The sequence below is a fragment of the Folsomia candida genome, unplaced genomic scaffold (genome assembly GCF_002217175.1).
Source record: "Folsomia candida strain VU population unplaced genomic scaffold, ASM221717v1 Fcan01_Sc002, whole genome shotgun sequence".
NCBI classification, from domain to species: Eukaryota; Metazoa; Arthropoda; class Collembola; order Entomobryomorpha; family Isotomidae; genus Folsomia; species Folsomia candida.
This window is the reverse complement of record NW_019091194.1, coordinates 2,136,854-2,162,661: the sequence shown is the minus strand read 5'-3', so window position 1 is coordinate 2,162,661 and position 25,808 is coordinate 2,136,854. Positions and strand designations below refer to the sequence as shown.

The 25,808-nt window shown below is 38.5% G+C and overlaps 4 protein-coding genes across 5 annotated transcripts; all 4 read left to right on the top strand.

Moving 5' to 3' along the window:
* Window positions 1-217: 217 nt before the first annotated feature.
* Window positions 218-5,736, top strand: LOC110844832 (leucine-rich repeat extensin-like protein 5). Its single transcript, XM_022091131.2, has 4 exons — window positions 218-523; window positions 4,087-4,664; window positions 4,739-4,784; window positions 4,862-5,736. Exons 1-4 carry the CDS (start codon window positions 509-511, stop codon window positions 5,114-5,116), a joined length of 894 nt encoding a protein of 297 aa, XP_021946823.1. The 5' UTR covers window positions 218-508; the 3' UTR covers window positions 5,117-5,736.
* Window positions 5,737-10,803: 5,067 nt separating this feature from the next.
* LOC110844904 (loricrin) lies at window positions 10,804-13,068 on the top strand. Its single transcript, XM_022091231.2, has 3 exons — window positions 10,804-10,943; window positions 11,019-11,070; window positions 11,141-13,068. The coding sequence occupies exons 1-3, from the start codon at window positions 10,932-10,934 to the stop codon at window positions 12,874-12,876; spliced, it is 1,800 nt and encodes a 599-aa protein (XP_021946923.1). The 5' UTR covers window positions 10,804-10,931; the 3' UTR covers window positions 12,877-13,068.
* Window positions 13,069-13,997: 929 nt separating this feature from the next.
* Window positions 13,998-17,616, top strand: LOC118434690 (flocculation protein FLO11-like). The gene is made up of 2 exons (XM_035848765.1): window positions 13,998-14,402; window positions 14,480-17,616. Exons 1-2 carry the CDS (start codon window positions 14,385-14,387, stop codon window positions 17,543-17,545), a joined length of 3,084 nt encoding a protein of 1,027 aa, XP_035704658.1. The 5' UTR covers window positions 13,998-14,384; the 3' UTR covers window positions 17,546-17,616.
* A 273-nt stretch (window positions 17,617-17,889) lies between these two features.
* Window positions 17,890-20,287, top strand: LOC110845365. 2 transcript variants are annotated; one of them, XM_035848766.1, is made up of 7 exons: window positions 17,890-18,048; window positions 18,169-18,386; window positions 18,445-18,742; window positions 18,815-19,273; window positions 19,433-19,516; window positions 19,632-19,925; window positions 19,987-20,287. In XM_035848766.1, exons 2-7 carry the CDS (start codon window positions 18,303-18,305, stop codon window positions 20,148-20,150), a joined length of 1,383 nt encoding a protein of 460 aa, XP_035704659.1. In that variant the 5' UTR covers window positions 17,890-18,048; window positions 18,169-18,302; the 3' UTR covers window positions 20,151-20,287. The 2 variants fall into 2 exon arrangements, with proteins under 2 accessions (XP_035704659.1, XP_021947456.1); XM_022091764.2 differs by having other exon boundaries at window positions 17,890-18,386.
* Window positions 20,288-25,808: the final 5,521 nt, after the last annotated feature.

Genomic DNA, 25,808 nt, shown 5'->3' with positions numbered 1-25,808 from the left:
TATGTATGTAGTAATCTTAAAAAATATTAAGGGAGGAATTATTATTACATTATTCCTCTCATACTAAAAGGATGATTCTCAATCTTGTTTATTGTGGTGTGTATACGAACGTACGTATGTATGTTCGTATGATGTGTTGTGTGGCATGAGTTAGTTCGTGGGGACGGAGGAATCCAAGGTATAAAGAAATTGGACACTTGGCCACCTTGCTACACTACACGACCAACACTCACTCGTCGTCGCCGTCGATAAGACAGAGAGAGAGAGATCTTTGAAATATTTCGGTATAAAAAGAGAATTTGGTGGGGGAGACGGCTCAGTCGGCTTTTGACACGGTTTTCTGTAACGTCCAGTGGAGTGGAGTGGACGCAATAAGTCAAGTCAAGTAAACGAGTGACATTTTTTTAAAGTGAAATAAGATCATTGCTCATTTAGTGACCTGACTTTCTGGACAATTGGTGCAGAATTTAAGTAGCAATTCCAACAAGAAGAAGAAGAAATTGGAAAGATGAGAGTTTTTGTGGTAAGTTGAGACACCGTTAGTGAATTTTTGCTGGAAAATTATTACTAGTTTAATTTGTGAAGATTCGATTTCTCTAATGCGTGCAAATTTTGTAATTATGCAATTTTATATAAACCCGAATTTAAATATTTGAAAATTTTCCAAATAAAGGAAGGATTGTCTTCTTAAAAGACAATCCTTCCTTCACTCGTCGCATCTTCTCTCCTCTCTCCTCATTTTCTACTAATAATTATCTACGAATATGAATGATTTCCGGTCGACTAAGCCCACTAATTCCTTCATTCTTTTCGTCATAATTTCATTTTTTTTGTATTCTTCTCTCATTCAATTATTATTATAATACTTTTATTTGCATATATACATTTGGTCAACCCACCCACAACTAATTTGCGACTTTCATATCAAAAATGCAAAGAAAAAGATGCACATGTTTCTTCTTCTTTTCCATTTATTTATTCCTCTCATTCCATCCATTCAGTTCAGTGAGTGAGTGAAACCAAGGAATAAAATACATTGACAAATTCATCCAAGAGACTACCTAAACATTTCGAAGACTAGACTAGACCACACCGAGTAATAATAATAACTAACCAACCAACGAGCCAAATTTGCCAGAAAGCTAAGGAACAAAGAGAAAAAAATAAATTAGTCACCCACCGGCTGTCACCTTCAGTAGAAAAAATTACAATTTCTCGTCCATTATCCGACTCAAAAGGTGTTTTTCACGAGGATGACAACTTATATATTTAGCAGCAGCAAGCAGCCATTCGAAATCATAATCATGTTTTCAAATTATTCTTATTATTATTATTCTTATCGTAATTGAATTACGTCTTCTTCCTCGTAGAAATTGGAATAATCACCGTCGCCATCATTTCATTTTGTAAGAAATGTCATTGCCGTTCACCAAACAACTAATTACTCTTTTCATCTTCTTTCGTTCGCAATTGTTTGTTGTTACCTTTCAAATCAGCGAAAGTTTGGTTTTAAAAGCCGATGGACGATAGATTTGGGAGAGATACGTACGTGAAAAATGGGGATTTTCTCCGTGTCTCGACAGACAGAGAGTTATTTAGTTCAGGATACAATTAGTTGCTTATTTTATTAGGTAGGTCTCGATTTATCGTATTTTAGGTACTTTGTAAGGTACGTACAACGTTTACTTACTTGGTTTTATTATTATGTATGTATTATCATCGCTAATGGTTAAATATGGGATGATGGAAGAAGGATTGCGGTTTAATGAGGCTGATTGATACATGAATACGTGAGAAGTTTATCGAGAGGATTAAATTCACTTTTATTATTATTCGTGATCCTGATTTTTTATCGGATCATCAATTTATTTATTGACCATTTTCCAAGAAAGACAAATCAGTATGCCATCCAAGGCGCTGTTCGTAAACTTCGTAACGCTGGCTAACCATAGGAAGATAGGGATTTTTCCCTATCCTGCCCATACTGGCCAGCGTTACGAAGTTTACGAACAGCGCCCAAGCAATTAATAATAATTTGTTGGCAAAACTTTATTTTTTACCCTGTCACTTTTTATTTACAATTGGAGAACAAACCGTTCACGAAAAAAATCTGCTACATTTATAGAATACGTAATATTGAGGTCATTCATTTTCATAAAAAGTATGCATGCAGTTATTTAGCTGCCTAATAAATACCTACACCTGCTCCTCGCTACTGATTACCAGGCTGATTTTACACACGTAAAAAAGAAGTGATTCAGATTACAGTACAATTTACATAAGCAGAAAGTACTACCAACTATTATCTAACCCTCTAAACGAACCTGTTTATTATTGCACTTTGTTTGCCTGCCTTCTTCTTCGTCTTCTTCAGACGAACGACGTTTCATGATTATTACGTGAATTTATTTATGATTACTCAAAATCTTTGGTGGTGGATGGTGGTAGCAGCAAGTGAGCAGTAAATGGTCGTGGTGTGTTTTATTGGAGTTGATTTGAAAGTGAAAGTTTGCCTTTAATGAGGTGAGGATGACAGGACGGCCGATTACTGAGAGAGCCAAGCCAACAACTAACCAAGTAAAGCTTATACTTTATTATGATTGACTAATACAGAACACGAGACGATGATGAGTGCATGGTAAACATGCATCATCTTTTTTCCCCTTTCGTTGGTCAGCAAGAAAAGAATGCAAAAATTGAATGAAAAATGGTCCTTATTTACTGAATGTCCGGTTGGTTGCATGTGCTGCACTGCACTGCATGAGAAAAAAAATTGATGAGCAATACATACAATCATAAATACATAATAATGAAAACAAGGGGATCACAGAACAGCGAGTAATTTTTTTACGTATCAAACTTCTACACGGTAGTAAAACAATAGCGTTTTTTTCTTACCAACCAGCTTGAGGCAGGATTTTAAATGTGGGTAAAAATATGAAAGAATGAATGAATGAAATGAAGGACCCCATACGGATATTTGGGAGAAGAAGAAGACGAGGAAAAAAATTATGTGTAACAAACAGCAGTCGATAATAAAAGTGGTCGTAAGTAATAAGAGAGGAGGTAACTTCCTTTAAATGACTTGCCCACGGGGGAATTATCGTTTATTCCTTTTATGCAATGGATGGATGATAAATTGAATAAAATTGCCAGCAGCAGCTTCTGTCCGTCATTTTAAAAAGTAAAAGTTGAAGGATATTTTTTTCGTGGGTTGTTTCCTTCCGGCAAACGAAATTCGGTGGGTAGACTTCTTTTGTAAGGATTTTTACCCTGTAATCATTTATCTTGAATCAATATTCATAATTGATTCATGATTAATGATTGACACTACAGTGTGCAGGCAGGCAGCAGGTATTAGGTTTTTTATACATGTCACGACGAGGTGGGTGGGGATGATGACTTGATAACAAGGATTATTATACCTGTCACGTCGAAATGTCACTGGCAGCAGCCGTGCTGGTTGATCTCATCAACGTCATGTTTATCTCTTATCATCTTCACCATCTTCGCGGCATTATTATGCGATGAGTAATTATTATCAGATTTACACCACGACTATCATATCAGCCTGACTGAGCTGAATAAGTTTTCCTAAAATGAAAATGAATTCAAGAATTTTTTATTTATTATGAATGGATTTTATTTATAAGCAGACAGATCAAAGTGAGTGAGCATGTGCATACATTGGCAAAAGTCACAATATTGTATAATAATACTTGTGTAATCATGATAATTACTTACCAATTCTTGATTCCGTCGTGATTATCGATTTATTATTTCGAATTTAAAGTTGATTGAATTGCTTTGATTCGTCGAAGAGTCTTCTTGATTCAACATTCCGTACATGGAAGAAGACGAGTGCATACATTTTTGTGTAGGTACTCACAAATACATACTCGTAAAGGCAACACTTTATAAAAGCGTTTTAATTGTGACATCCTTCGTGAACTGAGGCGGAAAGTGAAGGGATGGAAAATTATGTATGGTTGGTGACTAAATATTAAATGACGGTGTAATTGGGTGCGCTTAAAAAATTTTGAATGGATGTCTGTATAATTTTTAAAATTGTTTTTGACTTTACAGCTGCTAGCATCCCTCGCGATGCTGGTATCTTCGGAACCAGAACCACCCACGTCTTACTCCTCCTTCAGTTCTCAACCATCTGCCGGCGTTTCCTTCCAAAACGTCCCCTCCGTCGCTAACCTTCAATATTCTTCGCAATCGAGTCGAGGCTATTCGACGCCATCTTCTTCCTACGGACAACCTTCCCAACAGCAAAGCAGCTACAATGCTCCGTCACAATCGTACGGAACTAGTTCGTCGTCGTCCTCCTCCTCGGGGGGATTTTCCACCGCGGCGTCGTCCTACTCTGCCCCCTCTTCGCAGTACGGGCAACCCCAGCAGCAACAATCCGGATATCACGGTCAGAGCCAACCCGCAAATGTGCAGGTTAGTTATGGTGCCCCACCACAACTGCCTCCCGGATCGTCGTACGGACCTCCCCCAGTGGTAACGGGGGCCGGACCGGATCACGAGATTGAGTACAGAGTCGTCTACAAACCGGTAAAGGCGCCCAAACCCGATATCATCCTTCCACCACCACCACCAAAGCAGAAGACGATCGTGTACATTCTCGTGCCAAGGATTGAAGCTCCGGATCCGTAAGTGGCTTATCATTTTAGGTTATCGGCACTAATTTTCTAGTCAATTATGTTCACACTTTGTTCTTCAATAGAATCATTGTCCCAACCCATCCACCAACGCCACCATCCAAGCCAGAGGTATGTACCTTAACCTAGCCCCACTTAATCTATGTACAATGACACTTGATAACATCTTATCAATTCAATTCTTTCAGGTTTATTTCATCCGATACAAAGCCGCCCCCAAGAAGAAACCCCAACAATCCAGCGGCAACTCTTTGTACGGGGCACCATCTCAACAATACGGCGTCGGCTCAGCTCCAAAACCTATCGTCGTCGAAGCCCCCTCACCCACTCAGCCCACCCAAAGGAAACGAGAAGTCGTCTCGGTCAGTTCGGAAGTAAATGAAAAAATAGACGATGATGAAACTTCCGGTTTTGGGGATAGGGTCAAGTTCGAGAGGGATTAGAAATCTAAATAAATAAGCTTTTAAATAATTCCTTCCTCTCAAACGTATTTACTTATCAACAATTACTTATCTCTCTTTTACTCATGTTTTGTTTTAAATGTGCCGTATGCTAATTTTATGGTGTGGGTGGAGTACATGGATGCAAACGAGTTTTTTTTTCCATAAGATACGATATGATTTATATTTTTTTTTGTTGGCAATCGACTTTTTTTCTTGAGAAATCTTCATTTTTTTAAATAGTGTTACACAACGTTGTGGGAGAACTAGTCCAATTTTAATTAGGTGAATATTCCAATGATGATGAGGATGAGATGATCACGTTATTATCGATACGATATTATGCGAGTATTACTTACAAAAAGAGACATGACCACCTCATATGCAATAAATACTTACCAACAGAACTACTCATTATTACAGAAGTGAAAAGACAAAAGAATAAATTTATTGTTACGAAGTATTTGACTTTTTATAAGGATTTTTTTATGATGCGAGTGTGCAATGGGATAATAAAAAAGAAACATCAACATTATTTGTGTATTACCATTTTTGGTGTCATTTATACGTATAATTCGGCCAGGAGAACCAGGAAAGCAATAAAATTATAATTATTTGTTAAATGTTTTTGTATTTTATTTGTAGTTTGGAAATTTTAAAGCAGAAAGTGAGAAAGAAAAGATTTCTTAAAAAAAGTTCATTTGAAACTAATGATTGGCATATTTTTAAAACTTACATAAATCAATACCAAAATTAATAATCTGCAGCGAAATATGCAATTTTTTTATTTTAAAATAATTTTATTATCCCTGAAAATTAATTTTTTCCAAATTTTTCAACATTGCGAAAAATTATATCATCTTCACAATTAGCAATAAAAAAATGTACACTCTGCAAATATTGCAAGTGAACAAACTGCTTTCAATTTCTTCCGTGTTCTTCTTCGTCAAAAGTGTGATGATTATGACACAGAATGCAGAAGCTCATCTCAGCAAGTAGGTAATAAGTAGCCGCATGTGGTACGTGATCCTACAACTAAATACTAAATACCACACCTGCCACCACTATGTTCCTCCTGTTAAAGAAAACAAATATTTACGAATTTGCATTGAACTAACAAATCCATCAAAGAAATCGCATCATACATGCAAATTTTTAAAATGACAAGAATGTAATAACGCATCTCAATTTTTGTTTGTGCAACAACAATTAAACATGTTTCTCATTTCTTTGTTGTACCCATGTAATTGTCAACATTGTTTAAAAAGAAGTATGTAAATCTTTATTAGTGATCGTGAAGTGGATTTATTTCCTTTGAGTAATTAATAACTCCGCGTAATTACGTGTACAAAACGGTGCCTAAATAAATGGTCAATCTGGATTTCGAATTATTTGCGTAGTTTCACTTTACAAATTATTTTACTAAGGCTTCAAACCTTACCAAATACTGATTTTCATTTTGAAATATTTTTCCAAAATTTTGTGCATTTCGTGTTGTACCCACACCGAGTTGATTGATACAAATTATTACGAAACGTTGCACTTAAATTCAATCAATTTTATCCCCAACATGCTGCAATTCTTTGACGTAATTTTCTCCATTTTTACCGCAAATGTTATTCTCTTTGCTCATCTGAACCTCATTTGTGGGCCGACCCAAGGCTTATCTAAGATTCATGTATGTCGGTCTGTCCCTTTGTCACACACGAACCATCCAACCAATTCCAAAATTAAGTAAAAATGCTTACTTGGCTCGGGCCACGTCCAGTCTGCACCCTAGGTTTTAATTCTGATTGTCATTACTTTCCACGACAATAATAGATAAAAATATGTATGCGGTCCTCCACACAGCAAGGGAGGCATTATTCATCACCAAATATCACCCATTGTCACCATTACATTGTCACGTTATGTCACACGGGGATGAGGGCGTAACAAACCATAAACCACGAATTGGCATTGTCAACTCGAAACATCCTCTCCCGTTAATTTTAAAACCATGTCAGATTTTTACAAGTTGTTGTTTTTTGTGCAAAAATGTAAAAAGCTTTACCGCATTCTTGCATCAAAATGCGTACATAGGATAACATTTTGCAATTTTTTAAAAGTGCCATTAAATATTATTGAGACGAGTCGCTGTTGTTGCTTCATCACTCACATCCTCCTCGAATAATTGAAATTGCTTCCTGAAATTGAAACATACTTGTAAATATAAATTCCACAAAGTTTTTAGACAAGAATTTTACACAAATGGGTGAATGAATACAGCAGTTTTAAATCATGACGATGAGTTAGTGCATACATGCGGATGATGGGCATGATCCATTACCATTGGTATGTTGGTGAAATAGGTAAGTGGTTACAAAATAAATACATACATCTCATTGACTCATTCATACGTACCACTTTGGAAAAATGTGAATGAAATTAAGGTGGATTTTACAAATTAAAATTGAATTATCGTCTCCAAACACACATTATTTCCTGCGGCATTCCACAACAAATTATTAAATTGAGTCATTCTTCTCATCTGATGAGATGAGACGGACCTGAAGCGAGATGCGGATGGGCACTTCCCTAATTGACATCAATTTCTTATCTACACTTGCCTTTTTACTTGGCTAGACAGCGAGTGACACGGTTTTGATTTGGACAGTTTTTATGCAAGATTACAACGGTTTGAGTTTTTTGGGTGGGTGGCATTGAGTGGTTGGTTGATTGTTGTCGTATTATGCAATCGATTCTATGGCTTTTGTATTGTGTAAAGTAATTCATGACCAAGTGACGGAATAATAAGTAGGTAAAGTCTGCTTAATGACAGGGTTGGTTTTTGAAGTTTGCATGTTTTCATGTGATCACTTTTCTTTACTTGGAAGAGAGATTCCTGAGAAGAAAGCGCCCTTGTTGTGATGTGAATTGAATGAATTGTTTAAAGTGTTTCATTTCCTTATTTTTTAGCTCAAGGGTATTCAAAATTGAGAATTTGTATTGATTCATTGATTGACTTATTTATTATAATGGGACGCTCTGATAATAATCTTTTTCCTTTCCGTACTTAAATATCTGTAGTTGTTCGTCAAATAAATTTTAACTATGCATTAATAAGTCAGTCTTCACTTTGTAGGTCGATTAAAAATTTCTTACCATTCTTTTTAAATGAATTACATCTTTAATGTCATCTTTAATAGAATCTGGCAAGCTGATCATGACTTTGGATGACATTTTTAAATTGCTTTCATGGTTGGTTGTGCATGCGTTGGAGCAGGTTGAAATCAGACACTAGGTGAGGAAATAGATGTCATCTTCACATTTTTTTAAAATGGGAGGTTTGATATCAATTCATTCATTTGGAGATTATTACTTAATGTCAAATGTGTCAGAGAGATCTGTCCATCAATCAAAAAGATTACTTTGCAATTTCTGAAGTTACGTTGTTGGCAGTTATTAGTCAAGTTTTTGATTTGTTTGATAAGATGAACGACACCTTCTTCGAGAATTATCTATTCCCTGAACCTGATTGATTTTTAATTTTGCGTATGGACTTTAATATTACGTAATAAAAAAAATGCGGACACAAGGTAACAAGGGTCATTAAGAGGTGTGCATGATAATGAATTTCGATATATCTCCACGACAGGCTAATTATATCCACGACGCATAATGCATAATGACCCCTGCCATCGACGACTCATCTCATTAACTCCTTGTATCGCTTGACATCGCCAAAATCTTAAGTCAGACGTTAAAATTGACAAGCATGAAAAAAATAAATTGATTCCTTTTTTGCCGTATTTTTGCCTTTGAAATAAAAGATGCAAGAATAGAAATTGTGAAATAAGCTGATTATTTTATTACGCACTTAATTAAGTAGTTATTGAAATTATTGCCTTCCTTGACTCAAATTACGGAGTTTTTTATTAAGATGACAGATTTTAATTTTGCATCTTTCTGCAACATATGTATGTCTCAGCTTTATTTGGAGTTGCTTATCTAGAAATTTACAAAATTACAGGATTTCTCCAATTTTATTAGACTAAAAATCTGAATATGTACCAAATCATGATCACACCTTAATCATGTCACTTTTTTATTTCTACCTGCCCAATAGCGACGCGACCACAATGTCGTTCAGGTAATTTTTTCAAGAATTTTTAGCACCTATAAATATACAACATCGCAAAAAATCGCAAGTTTCTTCCTCTTACACCTAAATTGTGAAGTTTGACTTCATAAATAAATCGGCGACATTCCAAAAACCGGTTTGTGCCTCGTGTTTTGGTGGACAAGATTTTCTTATGTCGAGACTTTTAATTTTAATATTATTTAAAATGTAACGTGACAAACGTTAAACTATTTAAAATGGGAAGTGAATGGAATGCGTAATAAGTAAGTTGTTGTAAATGATCCCATAAAATTAAATGAACCAGTTCCCCTCATTTTTTTTTTGGTTTGGTGTCGTCGTCGTCGTCGTTGTCGAATTTTTATCGTCTTCCTATTACATCATCGAATCCATGCGTGCAACGAAAAGCGATCAACGCTTCTACTTCGCTAAAATTTAGGGCAAGAGATGAATGACATGAATGAGATGGAAAATAAATGAATGACACAAAATGTGTAGGTGATGATGGGGATTGATTGAAATTTCGACAAAATTGATCCAGTTTAATGCGGTAGACTTTATGATGGTTGGTTAATTTACTAATTTCACAGGTTAGATTTTAATACCCAAGTTTAAATCGATTTATGCACTATTTTCGAATATTTGCCTTATCTTAAGATATTTATTTACTTTCACTTTGGTGCTTAAAAATGTAAGATTGGAACGTCGAATTTACAATTTTGGATTATTCTTACTGGAACTTGTGTACAATTAGATTATTTACATTTAGGTACATATTTATTTATTTTCACTTTGGTAAGAAAGTCAATGTGAGGTGTGTACGAGTAAAATCATGGCCAATTTTTCCACATTTTTTGCCAAATTCTCAAAGTGAACTGCCTTTTTCGTACCTATAAAATCGAAATCAAGGAAACCCGTCATTATCATTATAAACATCATCAAAATATGAAACTGGTCTACACTCTGCACAAACATACGAAGTCAAAACTGATCAAGTTTAAAAAAACTCACATTAAATTATCTAATTTAATGAATTTCCCATTTATTTAACTTTTGTTTTTGTCTCAAATTTAGAAACTTTACAGCATTTTTACACCAAAATGAAAAGGATAAAAGGATACCTACAAATAATATGTAGCTTTGGCAGTGAAAAATGTGTAGAAATTTCATTTTTTGCACGTACACCCTCTGCCCTGCCAATCATTACTTGGTTTGGTGAATGGTTGGCTCTGTGACATTTACCTTTTACTTTGATGGCTGGCGATGTCAAATAATAAATAAGAATGGTTGCGTATCTACAAATTAGGCAGATCTTGCCCCGTTGTGCATGTATACATATGTAAATACGAGTAATAAAGTAAATATGCATATCATCCCATTAAAATATTTAGACTTACTGTTTCTTCCTTCCTTCCTTCCTCGCGTCGATATGGTCAATCGCAAAACAAGAACAAGATTATGCCAACAGCAGGGAGAGAGAGAGACCGGGGGCAAGAAGGTAACATGATGATTACTTACATAAGAAGAAACTAGTCTTTTTTGGTTAATGAAAAATTTGAAGGGATTGAAAAGTTGTGAGTTATTTTTTCTTCCGGATGGATTGCATTCAGTCGTCTCACTTTGATTGGGCCGGCAGGAAGGAAGGGATACAACAATTCAGATAGCAGCAGAAGCAGTGGTCAACTTGGAAATTTTGAAATGAAGCTCATTGTAAGTGCTAATCGGATTTGGAAAAATATTTTTTCGGCGATAATTTTGAAAAAAGTGGTTGGTTTTTATGTATAGGCGTTGATAGCATTGGGCTTGACACTGGTGGGGACCACTCCCGGCGTTACAGGTAAGAGGTCGAATATTTTGATAGTGTGGGTAATGTGGGTGGTAATAATATTAAGGCAACTTTTCCATAGTTGGACAAAGAGAACCTCTGACAAAACAGTGGCAAACGGTACAAAATACATTTGCAAATGCACTCCAAGGTTTGTTGAAGGTGTTACCGGGAGCGCCTGGGTCTGAGGTGCCGTCCAGCGGGTATACTGTTGGGAATGGTGGTGGTGGTGGTGGGTCAAGACCTTCGGCTAATTATGGGGCGCCTTCGTCCGGTGGATATAGCGGTGGGGGTGGCAGCTCAGCTCCGTCAGGCGGATATGGGGCACCTTCTTCTGGGGGAGGTGGCGCTGGTGGCTATAGAAAACCTAGCGCATTAGTCAGCATTCAAAAAGCGATTAATTCGCATAATTTGTATCTTCCTGGGGAATCGTCTTCAGGGGGAGGCTACTCATCTGGATCTTCTGGTGGGGGTGGGGGCTACTCGTCTGGATCTTCTGGGGGAGGCTACTCATCTGGATCATCTTCGGGGTCATCGTCGGGAGGCTACTCGTCTGGGTCATCCACTGGAGGTTATTCTTCTGGATCTTCTGCTGGGGGTGGCGGCTACTCCTCTGGGTCATCTTCGGGAGGCTACTCATCTGGTTCAACTGGGGGTTATTCTGGCGGAGCTCGTGGGTCTCAAAGTGAATCACCAGAGGTTGGTCTTCTTCCACAAATTGTCGACATTTTAGAAGGGTCACAAGGAGCAGGAGCCGGAGCATATTCGCACAATCTGGGAAAACGACCCGACTTTACGCCAAATGTTGACGTTATCCCTGCCGTAGATTTAAATTTTGGCAACGGTGGTGGGTATTCAGCACCGGCGGTCAGTGGAGGTGGAAGTGGTGGATATTCATCAGGACCAGCGGGTGGAAGTGGAGGATATGCAGCACCAGCAGTCGCAAGTGGAGGGTACTCAAGTCCACCTAAACCTCAAGAAGACCCTCTCGGATCTTATGGCCCACCATCCTCCGCATATTCAGGGTCATCTTCCTCTTCCTCCTCTGGATTTGGAGACTCTGTTGCTTACACAAATCCCCCTTCTGGCGGTTACTCTAGTTCTTTCGCCTCTGGCGAACCTCAGTACGGAATACCCCCAGTGGGCAGTCAAGTCCCTCAGGGCGGATATGGCGTCCCTTCCCCGCAAAATCCCCCACAATACGGCCCTCCCTCCCAAGGCGACGGAGGCGACGCATTAGGCAGCGGTGGCTACGATTCCGGTCCATCCAATGGCTTCGGTGGTGGTGGTCAAATTCCACAGCCACCTCAACCCCCACGACAAATCTTTGTCGACACCGTGGAAGGCCTTCCAGGTCCCCCACTCGGTGGAAACACTCAAGTCCAACCCCAACAAGAACCCGAGCATCACAACATCATCTTCGTCAAGGCCCCCATCCCTCCACAAATCCAAACCGAGGTCATCCTTCCCCCTCAGCCTCAATCAGAAACCAAGGTTTACGTCCTGACCAAACAGGTCGACGCTGACGATAACGACATTCGCATCATTTCCCCACCACCAACGAAACCCCCAAAACCGGAAGTTTTCTTCATCCGTTACGCCGCAAATGCTCCTAAAGAGCCGACATTTAACCAGTTCAATCGAGCCATGGAAGATATCCCCCCACTTCCACAAAACTTTGATGTCTACGCTCCACAAATGAGTGGTGGCTATAACGTCAAAAAGAGAGAGGTTTCAGCCCCAGTCACGAAACCAAAGACGATTTACACCCTTCGAATCCTCCCTTCCATACAACCAGAAGAGGAACAGGACGTTTAATAATTAGCAGAAAATAATTTACCAATCAGGGTTTCACAGTATACATTAGCTAGTTATTTTTGTTACTTAATTAGTAAGCGTGCAATAATGATACTTGTTTTATAATAGCTTTCATGATTTACAATATTTTTATCGAATACGCTTGTACATTTTTACACTTTTTTTATAATAAAAGCTGTTTTTAAATATGTATCACGTGCAGTTAACAAATTTTATTTTTTTCATCATTAATTTTAATCGCTTAATAAATTAAGCGATTATCTATACGACGTGCCAGAAAAAATCTCACTATTCCAATCTTACTGGACTAATTGAATTAATACCCGACATTGTCTCACAATAATTACTTGTTCCTTCCTCCCAATTAATAATTTCGCACCTACTACAAATAGCCGCAAAACTACTGCTACAAAATTAGCAACACAATGAATAAGAGAAAATACCAACACAATTATTTATCAGAGCGTCGTTTTTTAGCACCAACTAAATAAAACGAGTTAACCCCAGAAATAAACACGTAACTAAATTTTTATTATTATGACACATTCATCACATTGTCTTGTCCACATTCACGTAATAAAAAATATATATGAACGAAACGCGTGTGAATGAAACTTCCTGACGAGATCAATAATACTGCAGGGCTGACTTTTAATTTCTTTTGTGTTTTTTTTCACCCCAAGATTTCCCATCTGATAACTACTCTCAACCAATAATAATAACAAATGTAGGCACCAGCCAAATAATAGCAATAATCAGCGTCTCAACTAGTAAAACCATACCGGTAACTTGTCATTAATGTCATTAGCATAATATAAAACGAGATTAATAATGGTGCAGTATGTAATCGCAGCTATACATGCGAGAACCACACCACTACTGCTCTAGTTATGTATTGTTTAAAGCTCTAAAAATATAAAATGTGTGTGATATCAGTGGCCGCGGAAGCCGTGGGGACATCTGGGGACATTAACATTGTAGGATGGGGGAGGGAGGGGTTTATATAACATGGGCAGATGATGCGGACATCGAACAACCGTGGGGACATTGTCCCTCTGTCCGCACCCTTCCGCGGCCACTGTATTTATAATTTTACAATGTTGTGCGCAAAGTGCATAGGAAGGTGGCAATAAAAAGTGACTACGACTTGATGCACTCTGATAATACAGAGAGACGTGATGTTAAATAAGGCTTGAGTACTTACATGTGGCATGCTTAAAACTGTGCCTGCACGTCTAATGGTTAGTGTTCCTTCCTACTACCGGAAATCCATTCAAATCGATTACCCACCGATTACGTGTATAACAATTGTTTTGTAATGAAAGTAAAATTCATTGAGTCTGACTTTCGTCGTTCGTTGTGCGACTTGTCAACTTGGTTTTATTTTGATACGGATAAGACAAAGAGGCAGAATGACTTTGTTTGTGCGCTGCAAAATAAAGGGAGCTTTTGTGTGGTAGTAATAATTTGTTGATTATTTAATTTGAGGGGCAGAAATTTTAGGAAAAATGTGGATCTCTTGTGTGGTAAGTGAATACATGAAAATTGGATTGCGTAGTAATTTTTGGAGTGATAAATGATGTCATAATTTTTATAATTCCAGATAATTAACCTCGTAATTAAGTCAGTTCTGGGACAAAATAATTTATTGTATTCACAACCGCAGACCAGTTTGGGACAGAATTCGTTCGGGAATCTGAACAATTTGCAGCAAAATTCAGTGAAAGTGAGCAGTTTGAGTGGTAGTAGTAGTGCTGGTGACAATGAGTTTGACACGAGTCGTTTAGGTTATCCAAATTCGGGTTATCGAAATTATAAAGGGTCAGATGAATCGTCTCACTCAAGGGAAAGTAGTGTCGTTTCTGCAACTCCGGAAGAAATTGAATCTTCTTACCAACAAAGCTTGATACATTTGAAGTCTCAAAGTGGACAAATTCCGACACCAGATTTTATCAGTGACGTACCACAAGCTTCATTTCTGGATTTGTTGAAACCTCAAAGTTTACAAGGATATGAAAATATTGGGCCATCCCTTGTTCAACCGCACCTCCCAGAAATGCATATAAATCCGGGAATTTCTCAATTTCCAGAAATTTACTCGACAAGTGCACCCATTCCACATCATGCCCCAGAATTTCCACAAGTTCACACGATCTCTCCCGGAAGTGGGTTTCCTTCTTCTTCGGGAGGGGGCCACCCATCATCCACCTCACTTTTCAAAGGAGACGTTCAAAGTATTCCGATCAGTGTCCAACAACAGATAATTGAACAGCAAAATCTCCACCAAAAACCGCTCCCATTTCCACAAGATTTTACCACCACGACAGTTCACTACCCTCCAAAATCTCCGGATGGAGGAGGCGGAGGAAGTGTCAGTCACATCCAGTTTCACGGATATTCATCTCCATCATCTTCCGGGGACCATCTTAAAGCCAATTTCCGTCCGTCAGAACCAGACTTGTCGAAATTTCCGGAAGTGCATCCTACCAATTTGAGAGAAAGCATTTTCAACCCACCGGCCATGTCTTCTGGATTCAGCCCAAGTTTTGGTCCGTTAGGCCCACCGTCTAAAAGTTTGCATCAATCTTTACTGGATTCTTCTGGTGGGATTCAGCATCATGAACATATTCCTCAACATTTTCCTCCTCCACAAGCTCCTCCAGTGTTAGACCACCACCAACCTCAACATCACCACCCAATTTCGCACAGTTATCAGCATCAGTTCCAAAGTCATGATCACCAACTAGCAGTTCCCCCAAGTTTTGGGGTTCAACATCAACACCATCACCATCCTTCTCCTTCCACGGGGGTAGGACATCCCCACCACCTTCTACATGAGTTTCATGGCCACGTGAAAAATCCATCGGCAGAGTACAAATTCATTTTTATGAAAGCTCCGCCATCAACGGTGGAAAATCCGGACGAGAGGACACTGGCTTATTTGAACTATTTGGCACAAAGTGCGGCATCTGCGGCGTCGGCACATCATGCCACGACCGCAACTGTGCATAGTCGTCCTTTGCCAGACCCACCTTCATCCCCTCCTTCTGAACCCATAGTTTATCATCCACCTTCATCCCCTCCTCCCGAACCCATAGTTTACCATCCACCTTCTTCTTCTTATGACGATACGGAAATTTCTACGCCAAGCCCTCCACCGAATTCTTTCGATGCACTTTTCCCAGCACAATTATCCAAACAGTTTAAGAGGACGCATCGGCATAAACACAGGCGAAGAAAGAATCGAAGGAAACAACCCAAAAAATACAAGATTGCTTTAAATCCGAGTTTCAAAGGGAAAATTCTACCAGAACATTGGGAACAGTTGGCGAAGCTTGTCCCATCCGCGTCTTACAGTCAGAATTTTGCCCCATTCCCGACCCAAGCGGGGTCACTGTTATCGATGGAAGAAATGCTGAGAAGAGCGTATGGAATCGATCCTAATATTTTTGGTGCAGAGTTGGGAACTGAAACGGAAAAATTTACGAGATCCACGTCAAAAGAGGGGAAAAATACGATTAATAGTGATGACTCGGATAGTGAAGAAGAATCGTCGGAAGAGGAGAAAGTGGAAAAACGCAAGTCTAAGAAGCGTACTTCTGGCAAATCATCTAGTAAGAACAAATCCAGTAAGAGAAAAAGTACGACAACTACTCCCACACCAACTACATCGACAACTACCGAACCAACTACGACTACAACTACAACGCCAACTACGACTACTACAACTCCAACGACGACAACTACAACGCCAACTACGACTACTACAACTCCAACGACGACAACTACAACGCCAACTACGACAACAACTCCTGCGCCAACCACGACAACATCTACCTCATCGATACCAACTACTACCACCCAAATTACGACAACTACACAATCATCGTCCACAACTACTCCAAGCCCAACCACCACAGCAAGCAGTTCCACTACAACTACTCCTCCCACAACCTCAACAACTATGTCTCCAACTACAACCACCCCCACGTCAACAACCACCACTAGTACAAATCCTCCAGAAACATCTACTTCCACCACCACCACCCTCCCTCCCACCACCACCACAACTGTATCCAAAAGTACCAGCGAAAGCGTTCACTTTACGGTATCCGTCCTCCCCAAAACGTACGATCACGAAGAAACTTCGGAATCTCGACGAGCTAAAAGTACTTCCAGAGAAAAATCACAAAACAGTGCGGAAGACGTGACCCCAAACTCTTCCGAATATTCTTCAGAAGAAGAATATTTAGACGAGGACGCGCCTTCCAATGAAGATTTACAAACTAACGGACATCAAAAAGACCCACTTCGCATTGCTGATGATGAAAATCATAATCCGAAAAATGACAATGACCACGTTCTCATTCCACTGTACTTTGAATCCAGTAAAATGCCGGAGGATTTTTCCACCGCGGAATATGACGACATGACCATGGACTCCGGCCACAAGAAGAAGGATCTCTCTTCCGACATGAAAACGGAAAGTGAAGAAAGTTCGGAAGAAGTTGGGGGCAAGAAGACAAAGAAACAGAGGAGAAAGATTAAACCATCGCTGGCAAGAAGACTAATCAATGGAAAAGGGAAGAAAAGAGTGCAAAAAGTTAAGAAACCTAAAAATGCACAGAATTATAATAAACATGATTCCTCCCATAAAAATATGATATAAAACGGAGAATGCTTTAACAATGTATGTATATGTTCTTGTTGATAATAAATTAAGGTCAGAAACTTAATTTATTTCAGATCCAAGTGATTACGCATATGAATGTTCAATTAATTTGAGTTACAATATTTTATACCCAATTATAAATAAATCAATAATTAAGGTATATAGATTTCAGGTTCATAAATATGTAAATATATGCAAATATGTGCATCATGTGCATGGAGAGCAGGAAGGCGTTAGCACATCCCGCAAGACCGCTTTCTTAGAAGTTAACCTTGTCACAAAGGCCTTGAAGTAAATATGTCGCAAAAAATGAGTGCATTATCCTAACCTGCCTTAAAGTTAGAATCTACATAATAAAATAATGTTGCTACTCTAGTATTTATTACGTACATACGACATACATACCTGGCACCTGAAGTCAATACCATGGAATAAGATACTCTATATATACTATCCTATCGAATGCACAAGAAATACATGCATGTAACAGGAAAACAAAGGTAAATTCACTATGACCAGTAGTCTTGCTATACTATTTACGCTGGAAAACAAGTCCATAAATTTGTGCTCCAATTAACACAAATATTTCTAAAATACAAAATAACCATGATTTCAATAAGGGGAGTCTTAGCGTTTCTGACCACCATCCTTCTGTTCCCCTTTACATACTCCCTGTTACTTATCGGATTCATACTCAACGAGCCGATGAGATTGATCGTGCGAATAATTCTGTACTTTCGACAACGTTTCCCTCATGGAAAATGGGAGAGACGCCTTTTACGCTGTCCATATTGAAGGGCAGACACGCACTTGTTTCATAATTTTTAAGCTGCAACAGGTGAGTGAAATTAATCATATAACGCTCTGACCATTCCAGTTTTATTTGTAAATTACAGGGAATTTTGACCCCTGAAAATTTTGCGCAACGCTACGAAGAGAAAATCCACCCTTATCTGGACAAGAAAACTGGCAAAAGAATATACTCCAAACTTGAAACTATCATCACATCCGCGTACGGATATTCTTGTTGGCGTCGTGATCCAAATATCAATGTTCGAAATCAAATAGACCAGTTGGACACTGACACGATTTACTCGAAGAATATGTTGGAAGACGTACTTTATACGAATTATACGGCACCATTGGACGAATCAAAACCACAATGGAGGCTGGTAATCGTCCCTAAATTTGATGGTATATTCAAATAATCTATTTGATCACACTTCGTAAAATACATACATATTTTTTTTACTATTACTTATTTAGATGGGAGTGGAACCATAAAGTCCATCCTGTTTGTTGCTTATCATCATTGCTACTTCGACGGGCTGTGTGCCGCAATGCTTATGAACGTCTTCTCCCGAAATGCTGAATTAATAATGGACCCAGTCAACGTCAAAGTACCGCTGATGATCAATATCCTCGGACATTTGAAAACCATTCTCTACCTCCCCGTTTTAAGTCTTGGGGGCCTATCCAAACGATTTGGACTGACACAAATGTGGATTCCGAATCCTGTGAAAATCTTGCCCAGAAGAAAGTTTTATGCATTTGGGAAAAACCCAGTGAGTCTGGGTGACGTAAAGAAAATCAAAGGATGGGCATCCTCCGTAGAAAATGGAGCATCTGTTTCGATATCTAACGTACTAAACACCGCGATATGGAGGGCATTAAAAACTACATTTCCACCAGAACGGTTGGTTAAAGAGTTAACTTTCATGGAAGGTATAGTCACCTAAAGTAAAATTGTGCAAAGCTAAATAAACCCAGTTTCCGATTGCTTCTGACGCGTACAGTAAAATTTTCAAATTCCCGAAGACTTCGGAATTCTGACTTTCCCGAAATGCTTACTAATATCTACATCAAAATCTTACTTATTGTTAGCAACTGCCCTTCTACCTTATCCTGACGAGAGTTTGACAAATCGTGCCACTTTCTTTGAATATTCACTGCCGTCCAAGCATAAAGGTAATGGTAAAAATGATTAAGTTTTTATTGATAATTTGTAATCAATTATTTGCATAATGGTAAAAATTTGAGTTAAGTAGTAAGTACGCACATTTGTTATACATACTTGTAAAAGATGGCGAAATGGAACACACGGAAAGGACCCAGTTATTGTTACAAGATCTAAAGAAACTCAACCGAAATGCAAAGAAAGCAATGACTGGCGGAGATATCCTACGATTTTATTATGTTATGAGCTTCATAGGAAAGTTACCACGCATCTTTGCATCATCGTATTTGAAGAGTGATTCTGCTTCCATCATTGTTTCCCCCCTGCCCATTTCGAAACACAAGAGTTCAATACCGTTCTCGAGTGGTGACATTCCTATTGAATCAATTGAAGGGTGTGCTCCGCACGTGAGTAATAATGGTGAGGTCCTCATACATATTTGTGGAAATTTTTACGTTAATTTCATTTTGAAAATTTACAGGTCTTATCCTTTTTTGTCTTACATACGGGGATGAGATAAGGATCAATGGAACTGGGGATTCTAGTTGGATGTCGAAACATGAGTTGGACATGTTTGTACAGCAGATTTCTAGAGAAATGTCAAAAATGGTAGAAATTGTGGATTCAAGTCATAAACGGCGTTGATTTAAGTTGTCAAATTTTAAGTCCGGGATAATTGGACTATTTGTATTAACGTACGTATTATTTTCAAAAACAAAAAATTCGCTATAGCCTGGAACTGAAATTTGTGTACTGAAATAAAGCATTTTTTTTTTTACTAATCATGATATCACACTTTATTGCTAAATGTCACGTACCATCCATTGAATAAATGGCGTAATGAAGTAAATTGTGATTAGAGAAATTCATTCATCACCAATTTTACCACGGTTGACGGTCGTCATATTGCTTTGATGTGGATTAAAAAGAATCTTCCTTTACCTATATATCATTTTGTGCATTTCACAGTTTCAACATTTTGGATATGACGATACTAATCCTGGATTTAATCGTAACTGACCGTATTCAACGTGCAGAATAATACACAGAGGTTATCAGTAATTGAACCAAATAAATAGTTTCTTTGAGGGTTGTTCATCACCTTGCATACAAACTTGAAGGAAATTTGATGTAAGCATTTAGTATGTATATTGCACATTGAAGAGCCTAAGGACATATTTACTTATATTATATAACTCTATGATTTACATATTGATTCATAATTTGCATAGGACAAAACAAATACATAAATTCATACGATGTGACATTCCAGTTGAAACAATTGAAGGTGTTACTCCACACATGACCGATACTGGTAGGTCTTCATATCTTTACGATGTGTACTTGACATGAAATTTTTATACGATTCCGTAACAGGTCTTTCACTTTGTTGTGTTACGGGGATGAGATAAGGTTCAGCGGAATTGGGGATTCTAATTGGGTATCGAAAAATGAGTTGGACATGTTTGTGCAGCAAATTGCTAGAGAAATGTCAAAAATGGTGGAAATTGTGGATTCGAGTCATAATGAAGTTGAGGTAGTTGATTTGGGTAAGTTACCGAATTTACATGAAGGCTGACTTTACGTATTTATATTGAAGTAGTGCTTTAGAAAATCAAAATTAAGCCTGAAACTGAAATTTGTGTGCTACATATTTACATAAAGTTCTTGATACATGGATAACTTCCGCTTTTTCTCGTTGATAACTGTCACAGTTTATAATTTATTTATTACTGTATTCCTCTTAATTCTACTCTGGTGAGTTGATCGGATTAAGTACATACAAGATATCTGTCATTATGAAAATCTTGCAAAAGCGGCTAAAATCAACGTGGGCTGGCATCGTAGCGATAAGCGGATTTATACATTCTGTATATACATAAAATATGTTCATATGTGATTGTGGATATGGGTAGCAATAGCAATTAAACGAGGGGAATAGTTTACTACGATGCTTACAATTTGATATAATTCTATGAGAAAGAAATTATTTTCTTTTGTAAATAAGCAAAATTATTAGCAAATGTACAATATGCATGCATTGTGGGCGTAACCACTGAGATCGCATCGTTCTTAGACAACTAGTCTCTAAAGCCCGCATGCGGGCTCGAGAATAGAAAGATTTTAATTATTAAGTCAAGCGTTTGCTGAATGACATCCATAAGCAAAGGGAAACAGAACGTGGAATTGCGGCATGTTGTACCATTTTTCAAAAATGCTCAGGCCTTAACTAAATTTGTCTAATTAACGAACTTATGAGAAACTTAACAATAACCCGGAACAAATCGTTACGTATGCGGTAAGGGGCCAATTGACGACTCAAAGGGGTGTGTCCAGGTCACCTTATGACTTTCGCGTGTGTCCCAAGTTACATGAGGACTATAGGTCATTTGCCTATCGGCAATTAGCCTTGAATGTGCTACCGCCGCTGGCCTGGCTGCCTCTATTAATGAGTAGTCTGGTCACCCCACATAGTACATAGGTCATTTGCCTACGTCACAGGTTTAGCAACATTTATATGCGCCTAGGTCTCACGTCATGTGACAAATCTATATAAAGATATCGAGGCCAGAAGTCACCTATAGGCTATACATAGGTATGCTTAGGTCACAGGTCAGGCAATTCTCTAAATAATGTGTAAAGGGTATAGGTTCATAAGCCAACCATAGCGAGTGTTCAGGGTCTGGGTCAACTGTAGACCTTAATGGGCGTGCCTCCCAGGTTCCGGGTCTACTGCGGGAGTTTGCACGCGTTACGGTACAACTGCCGACTAAAGGGTAGTTCCCAGGTCACGGATCAAATCTTAGGGGGCATTCAAATTTTTCCATTAGTGGCGTATTCGGTTTTTCTGGTGCTAGTCAACGTTTTGGAAACGTTCGGATACTTTCGGTGAAAAGCGCCCTCTAGCGGATAAAATACAACCTAGTACCCAAAAATGTGGATAGGTGGCGCTGGGTGGTAATTTTGAGAACTATTGGGGGTAAGGTGATACAGCCATCGAGTGAAGCGCTTGGTTCAAAAGGTAACACACACACACACACACACACACACACACACACAACTCTGCACAATTCTTGTTATGACAAGTCTCCTGAGCCCGCAATGCGGGCTCTAAGAAAAACGATTTTATTATTCAATTACGGAAAACGTTGAGTCACGACTCTAATTGGGTGTGTCCACTAAAAACGTTCAGTCACGTCACGACTCTAAAGGGTGCGACCACGAAAAACGTTCAGTCACGACTCTAAAGGGTGTGACCACGGAAAAACGTTCAGTCACGACTCTAAAGGGTGTGACCACGAAAAACGTTCAGTCACGACTCTATGGGTGTGACCACGGAAAAACCTTCAGTCACGACTCTAAAGGGTGTGACCACGAAAAACGTTCAGTCACGACTCTATGGGTGTGACCACGGAAAAACGTTCTGTCACGACTCTAAAGGGTGTGACCACGAACAACGTTCAGCCACGACTCTATGGGTGTGACCATGAAAAGCGTTCAGCCACGACTCTAAAGGGTGCGACCACGAAAACGTTCAGTCACGACTCTAAAGGGTGCGACCACGAAAAACGTTCAGTCACGACTCTAAAGGGTGTGACGACCACGAAAAACGTTTCTAATTTGGTGTGACCACGAAAAACGTTCAGTCACAACTCTACATGGCGTGTCCAGAGCAAAAGGCGTAGTCAATTCCAAGGAGTGTTCAATTGTTTTATCGTTTTAAAAACGTTTAAGAATCTGAAGCGAAAGCCCGCCCTCTAGCGCTGAAAAACAACCCACATCCTGTAGGTGGCGCCGGGATGTAAATTAAAGTAGTAAGTTAAACCATTGCGTGGGTTCCCAGTGGTCACAAGTCAAATGTAAACTCATGGGGGTGTGCCCTGGTCACAGGTTAACTGTAAACTCGGGGGAGTGTGCCGAGGTCACAGGTCATATGTCAAGTCTAGTGGGTGTGCCCAGGTCATAGGCTAAAGCCAAAGTCTAGTGGGTGTGCCAAGGTCATAGGTCAAATGTCAAGTTACGTGCGTGTGCCTGGGTCCCAGGTCAAATGTCAACTCTGGGGGGCGTGCCCGTTCATGTGATCAAGTCGTATCTAAATGCGTGTAGCGTTAGTCAACGATTTGGAAACGTTTTGACACTTTAGCGGAAAACGCCCTCTAGAAACGAAAATGCAACATAGTGCTCAAACTGCCGCTAGGTGACGTTAGCTTGGACAATGTAAGACACGTGTGTAATTTAATCAGAATCAAGCGCCAAGTTCAACTGGTAACACACACACACACCATTGCACAATTCTTGGTTCTGATGTCCCCTAAAGCCCTCCCAAAGCCCAAGTGATGATTGGTTACATTGCCGTAAGTGTACAATTAGCAAGTGCGATTTTAAACTTCACATTACTGTTTAAAAATTATGATCCAATATTTTCATCATTTGTCCTAAATTTTTCAAAGATACTACAATTTCATTCTTAATTAAATTTAATATGCATAGATAATCTTTGCATCGCTAGAAAAAACACCTCTTGGCTGCCAAAAGGTTGTCCCAAACGTCATCTACTCTTTCCTCGAACTCATACGTAAAAATAAAATTATTCATATTTTTGCAATCCTTAGAAATTGTATGACTCTGCAAAAAATGGAGCATCCCTTAATTGTCACTCACACGTTATACGGTTACGTTTTCAGAATTGGATTAGATTTTAATGCATAATGCAACTCGACCAGTTTAGTGGTCAGCAAGGAGCAAAGTGTGATGTGAATACTTGTCATTGATTCATCTCTTGTTGGCTACTTCTTACACAATCAAGCGTAGAAACTACACTTGGATGTTTCGAGATCGAAAGTCATCACTTGCACTTTTTTCCATCCCAGCTTTTTGACAGCTACATAATCAGACATGGAATTTGCTGCAGAGGAATGTTTTCTAATTAGAAAAACTCATCATTTTCGCCTAATCTCCACTTTGCACAAATCATCTCATTTCGCTCTTGTGATGATCGCCTAATGGAATTTGTGAAAGAAATGCATTCAAGTTTTTAGTGTAACACTAACTTTTCTTCTTCTTCCTGACCCCATTTGACACTGCGTTGCATTAGTTTAGTTGGAAACAAAATATTACTTTGTGTTGCATTAATTAATGCGTTCGTGTGTAATTAAAATTGCAATAATGGAAATGAAGTCAAAAAGTCAAACAGGCGCCCACAGCAGAGCTTGGGCTGAGCTAAAGGCTACACACACCGGAAGTTGTTGACCAGCTCAAATGATGATGACTCCAAGATATGCTTATCATACCGTTTAGCTTTATCGGCTCCAAAATAATGATGTAATTCTAAGATTTTTTAAAGGAGGGATGATTTAACGGTTGGCTGAATTATAGAATTTAAGCAACACGTACATTTTATTGCGTGCGTTTCGACTACCGCTAGGATCAAGTGCCATTCATTATTTAATTGTTGTGATGACTCAATTTAATTGAATTTTATGCCCCAACTGTTTTATGTATTGCACGATAACCAACCAACAAGACGCGATCGTCGTTAACTTGATGACTGAGTCAATCAAGGAGATTTATGAGTTTCATATTCTAGTTAGAATTGGTTCGATACTAAATAGTGTTTTGACATAGGTCACAATCCACTAAACTTAATTACAGGTAAAATCTTTAATAAAAGTGAGCATTATTAATTAAAATTTACAAAAAGGTGACGCACCTTTTATAAAGTTGACATTTTGCACTTTGTCAACTCTTTCTTTCAACAAGCGACGTCAGGATTTTCTTTACAATCTTTACACGATCTCACTAATGGGTGACAATGTTAATTAATATTCACGAGATTTTTCATTATGGTTTCTAAATTAAATGTTCTTGATGATTTATTCAGTAACATCCAGTTTTTGTTATTTATTAAAAATTTTTAATGTTAATAAATGAAATAATATCTATATTTTTAACTAAATAATTTATATGGTTCAACTATCTGACTTAATTACATCATCCTACTTCGTGGTCATTAATTGGCACTTGGCACATGCATCAAACATCTCATCGCCATAATGTCATAATATTTGACAATTCGCATTCCTTAATTGCTGCAAGTTTACAATTAATTGCTAATTTATAGCATTACTGGATCCCATATTTGTTTTAGGTGCTGCAAATCGCTACATATTTCGCTAAACAGTAATTAATAAATATTTATCAATACAAGAAGCCCTCCTCCTTACAAAAACATGTTGCCAAAAACTTCTGCTTTCCGTACTGTCGCGTCAATTAATTAATATGCATTCCCATCCGTGGAATCTC

Bases quoted from the DNA above. Each gene is read 5' to 3' on its own strand.
- LOC110844832 (XM_022091131.2), top strand. The intron at 4,665-4,738 runs GTAAGTGGCTTA...GTTCTTCAATAG, and splicing joins AGGATTGAAGCTCCGGATCC to AATCATTGTCCCAACCCATC. The intron at 4,785-4,861 runs GTATGTACCTTA...CAATTCTTTCAG, and splicing joins CGCCACCATCCAAGCCAGAG to GTTTATTTCATCCGATACAA.
- LOC110844904 (XM_022091231.2), top strand. The intron at 11,071-11,140 runs GTAAGAGGTCGA...ACTTTTCCATAG, and splicing joins GACCACTCCCGGCGTTACAG to TTGGACAAAGAGAACCTCTG.
- LOC110845365 (XM_035848766.1), top strand. From the start codon at position 18,303: ATGGAAAATGGGAGAGACGCCTTTTACGCTGTCCATATTGAAGGGCAG. The intron at 18,387-18,444 runs GTGAGTGAAATT...TGTAAATTACAG, and splicing joins TAATTTTTAAGCTGCAACAG to GGAATTTTGACCCCTGAAAA. The intron at 19,274-19,432 runs GTATAGTCACCT...ACTTATTGTTAG, and splicing joins AGAGTTAACTTTCATGGAAG to CAACTGCCCTTCTACCTTAT.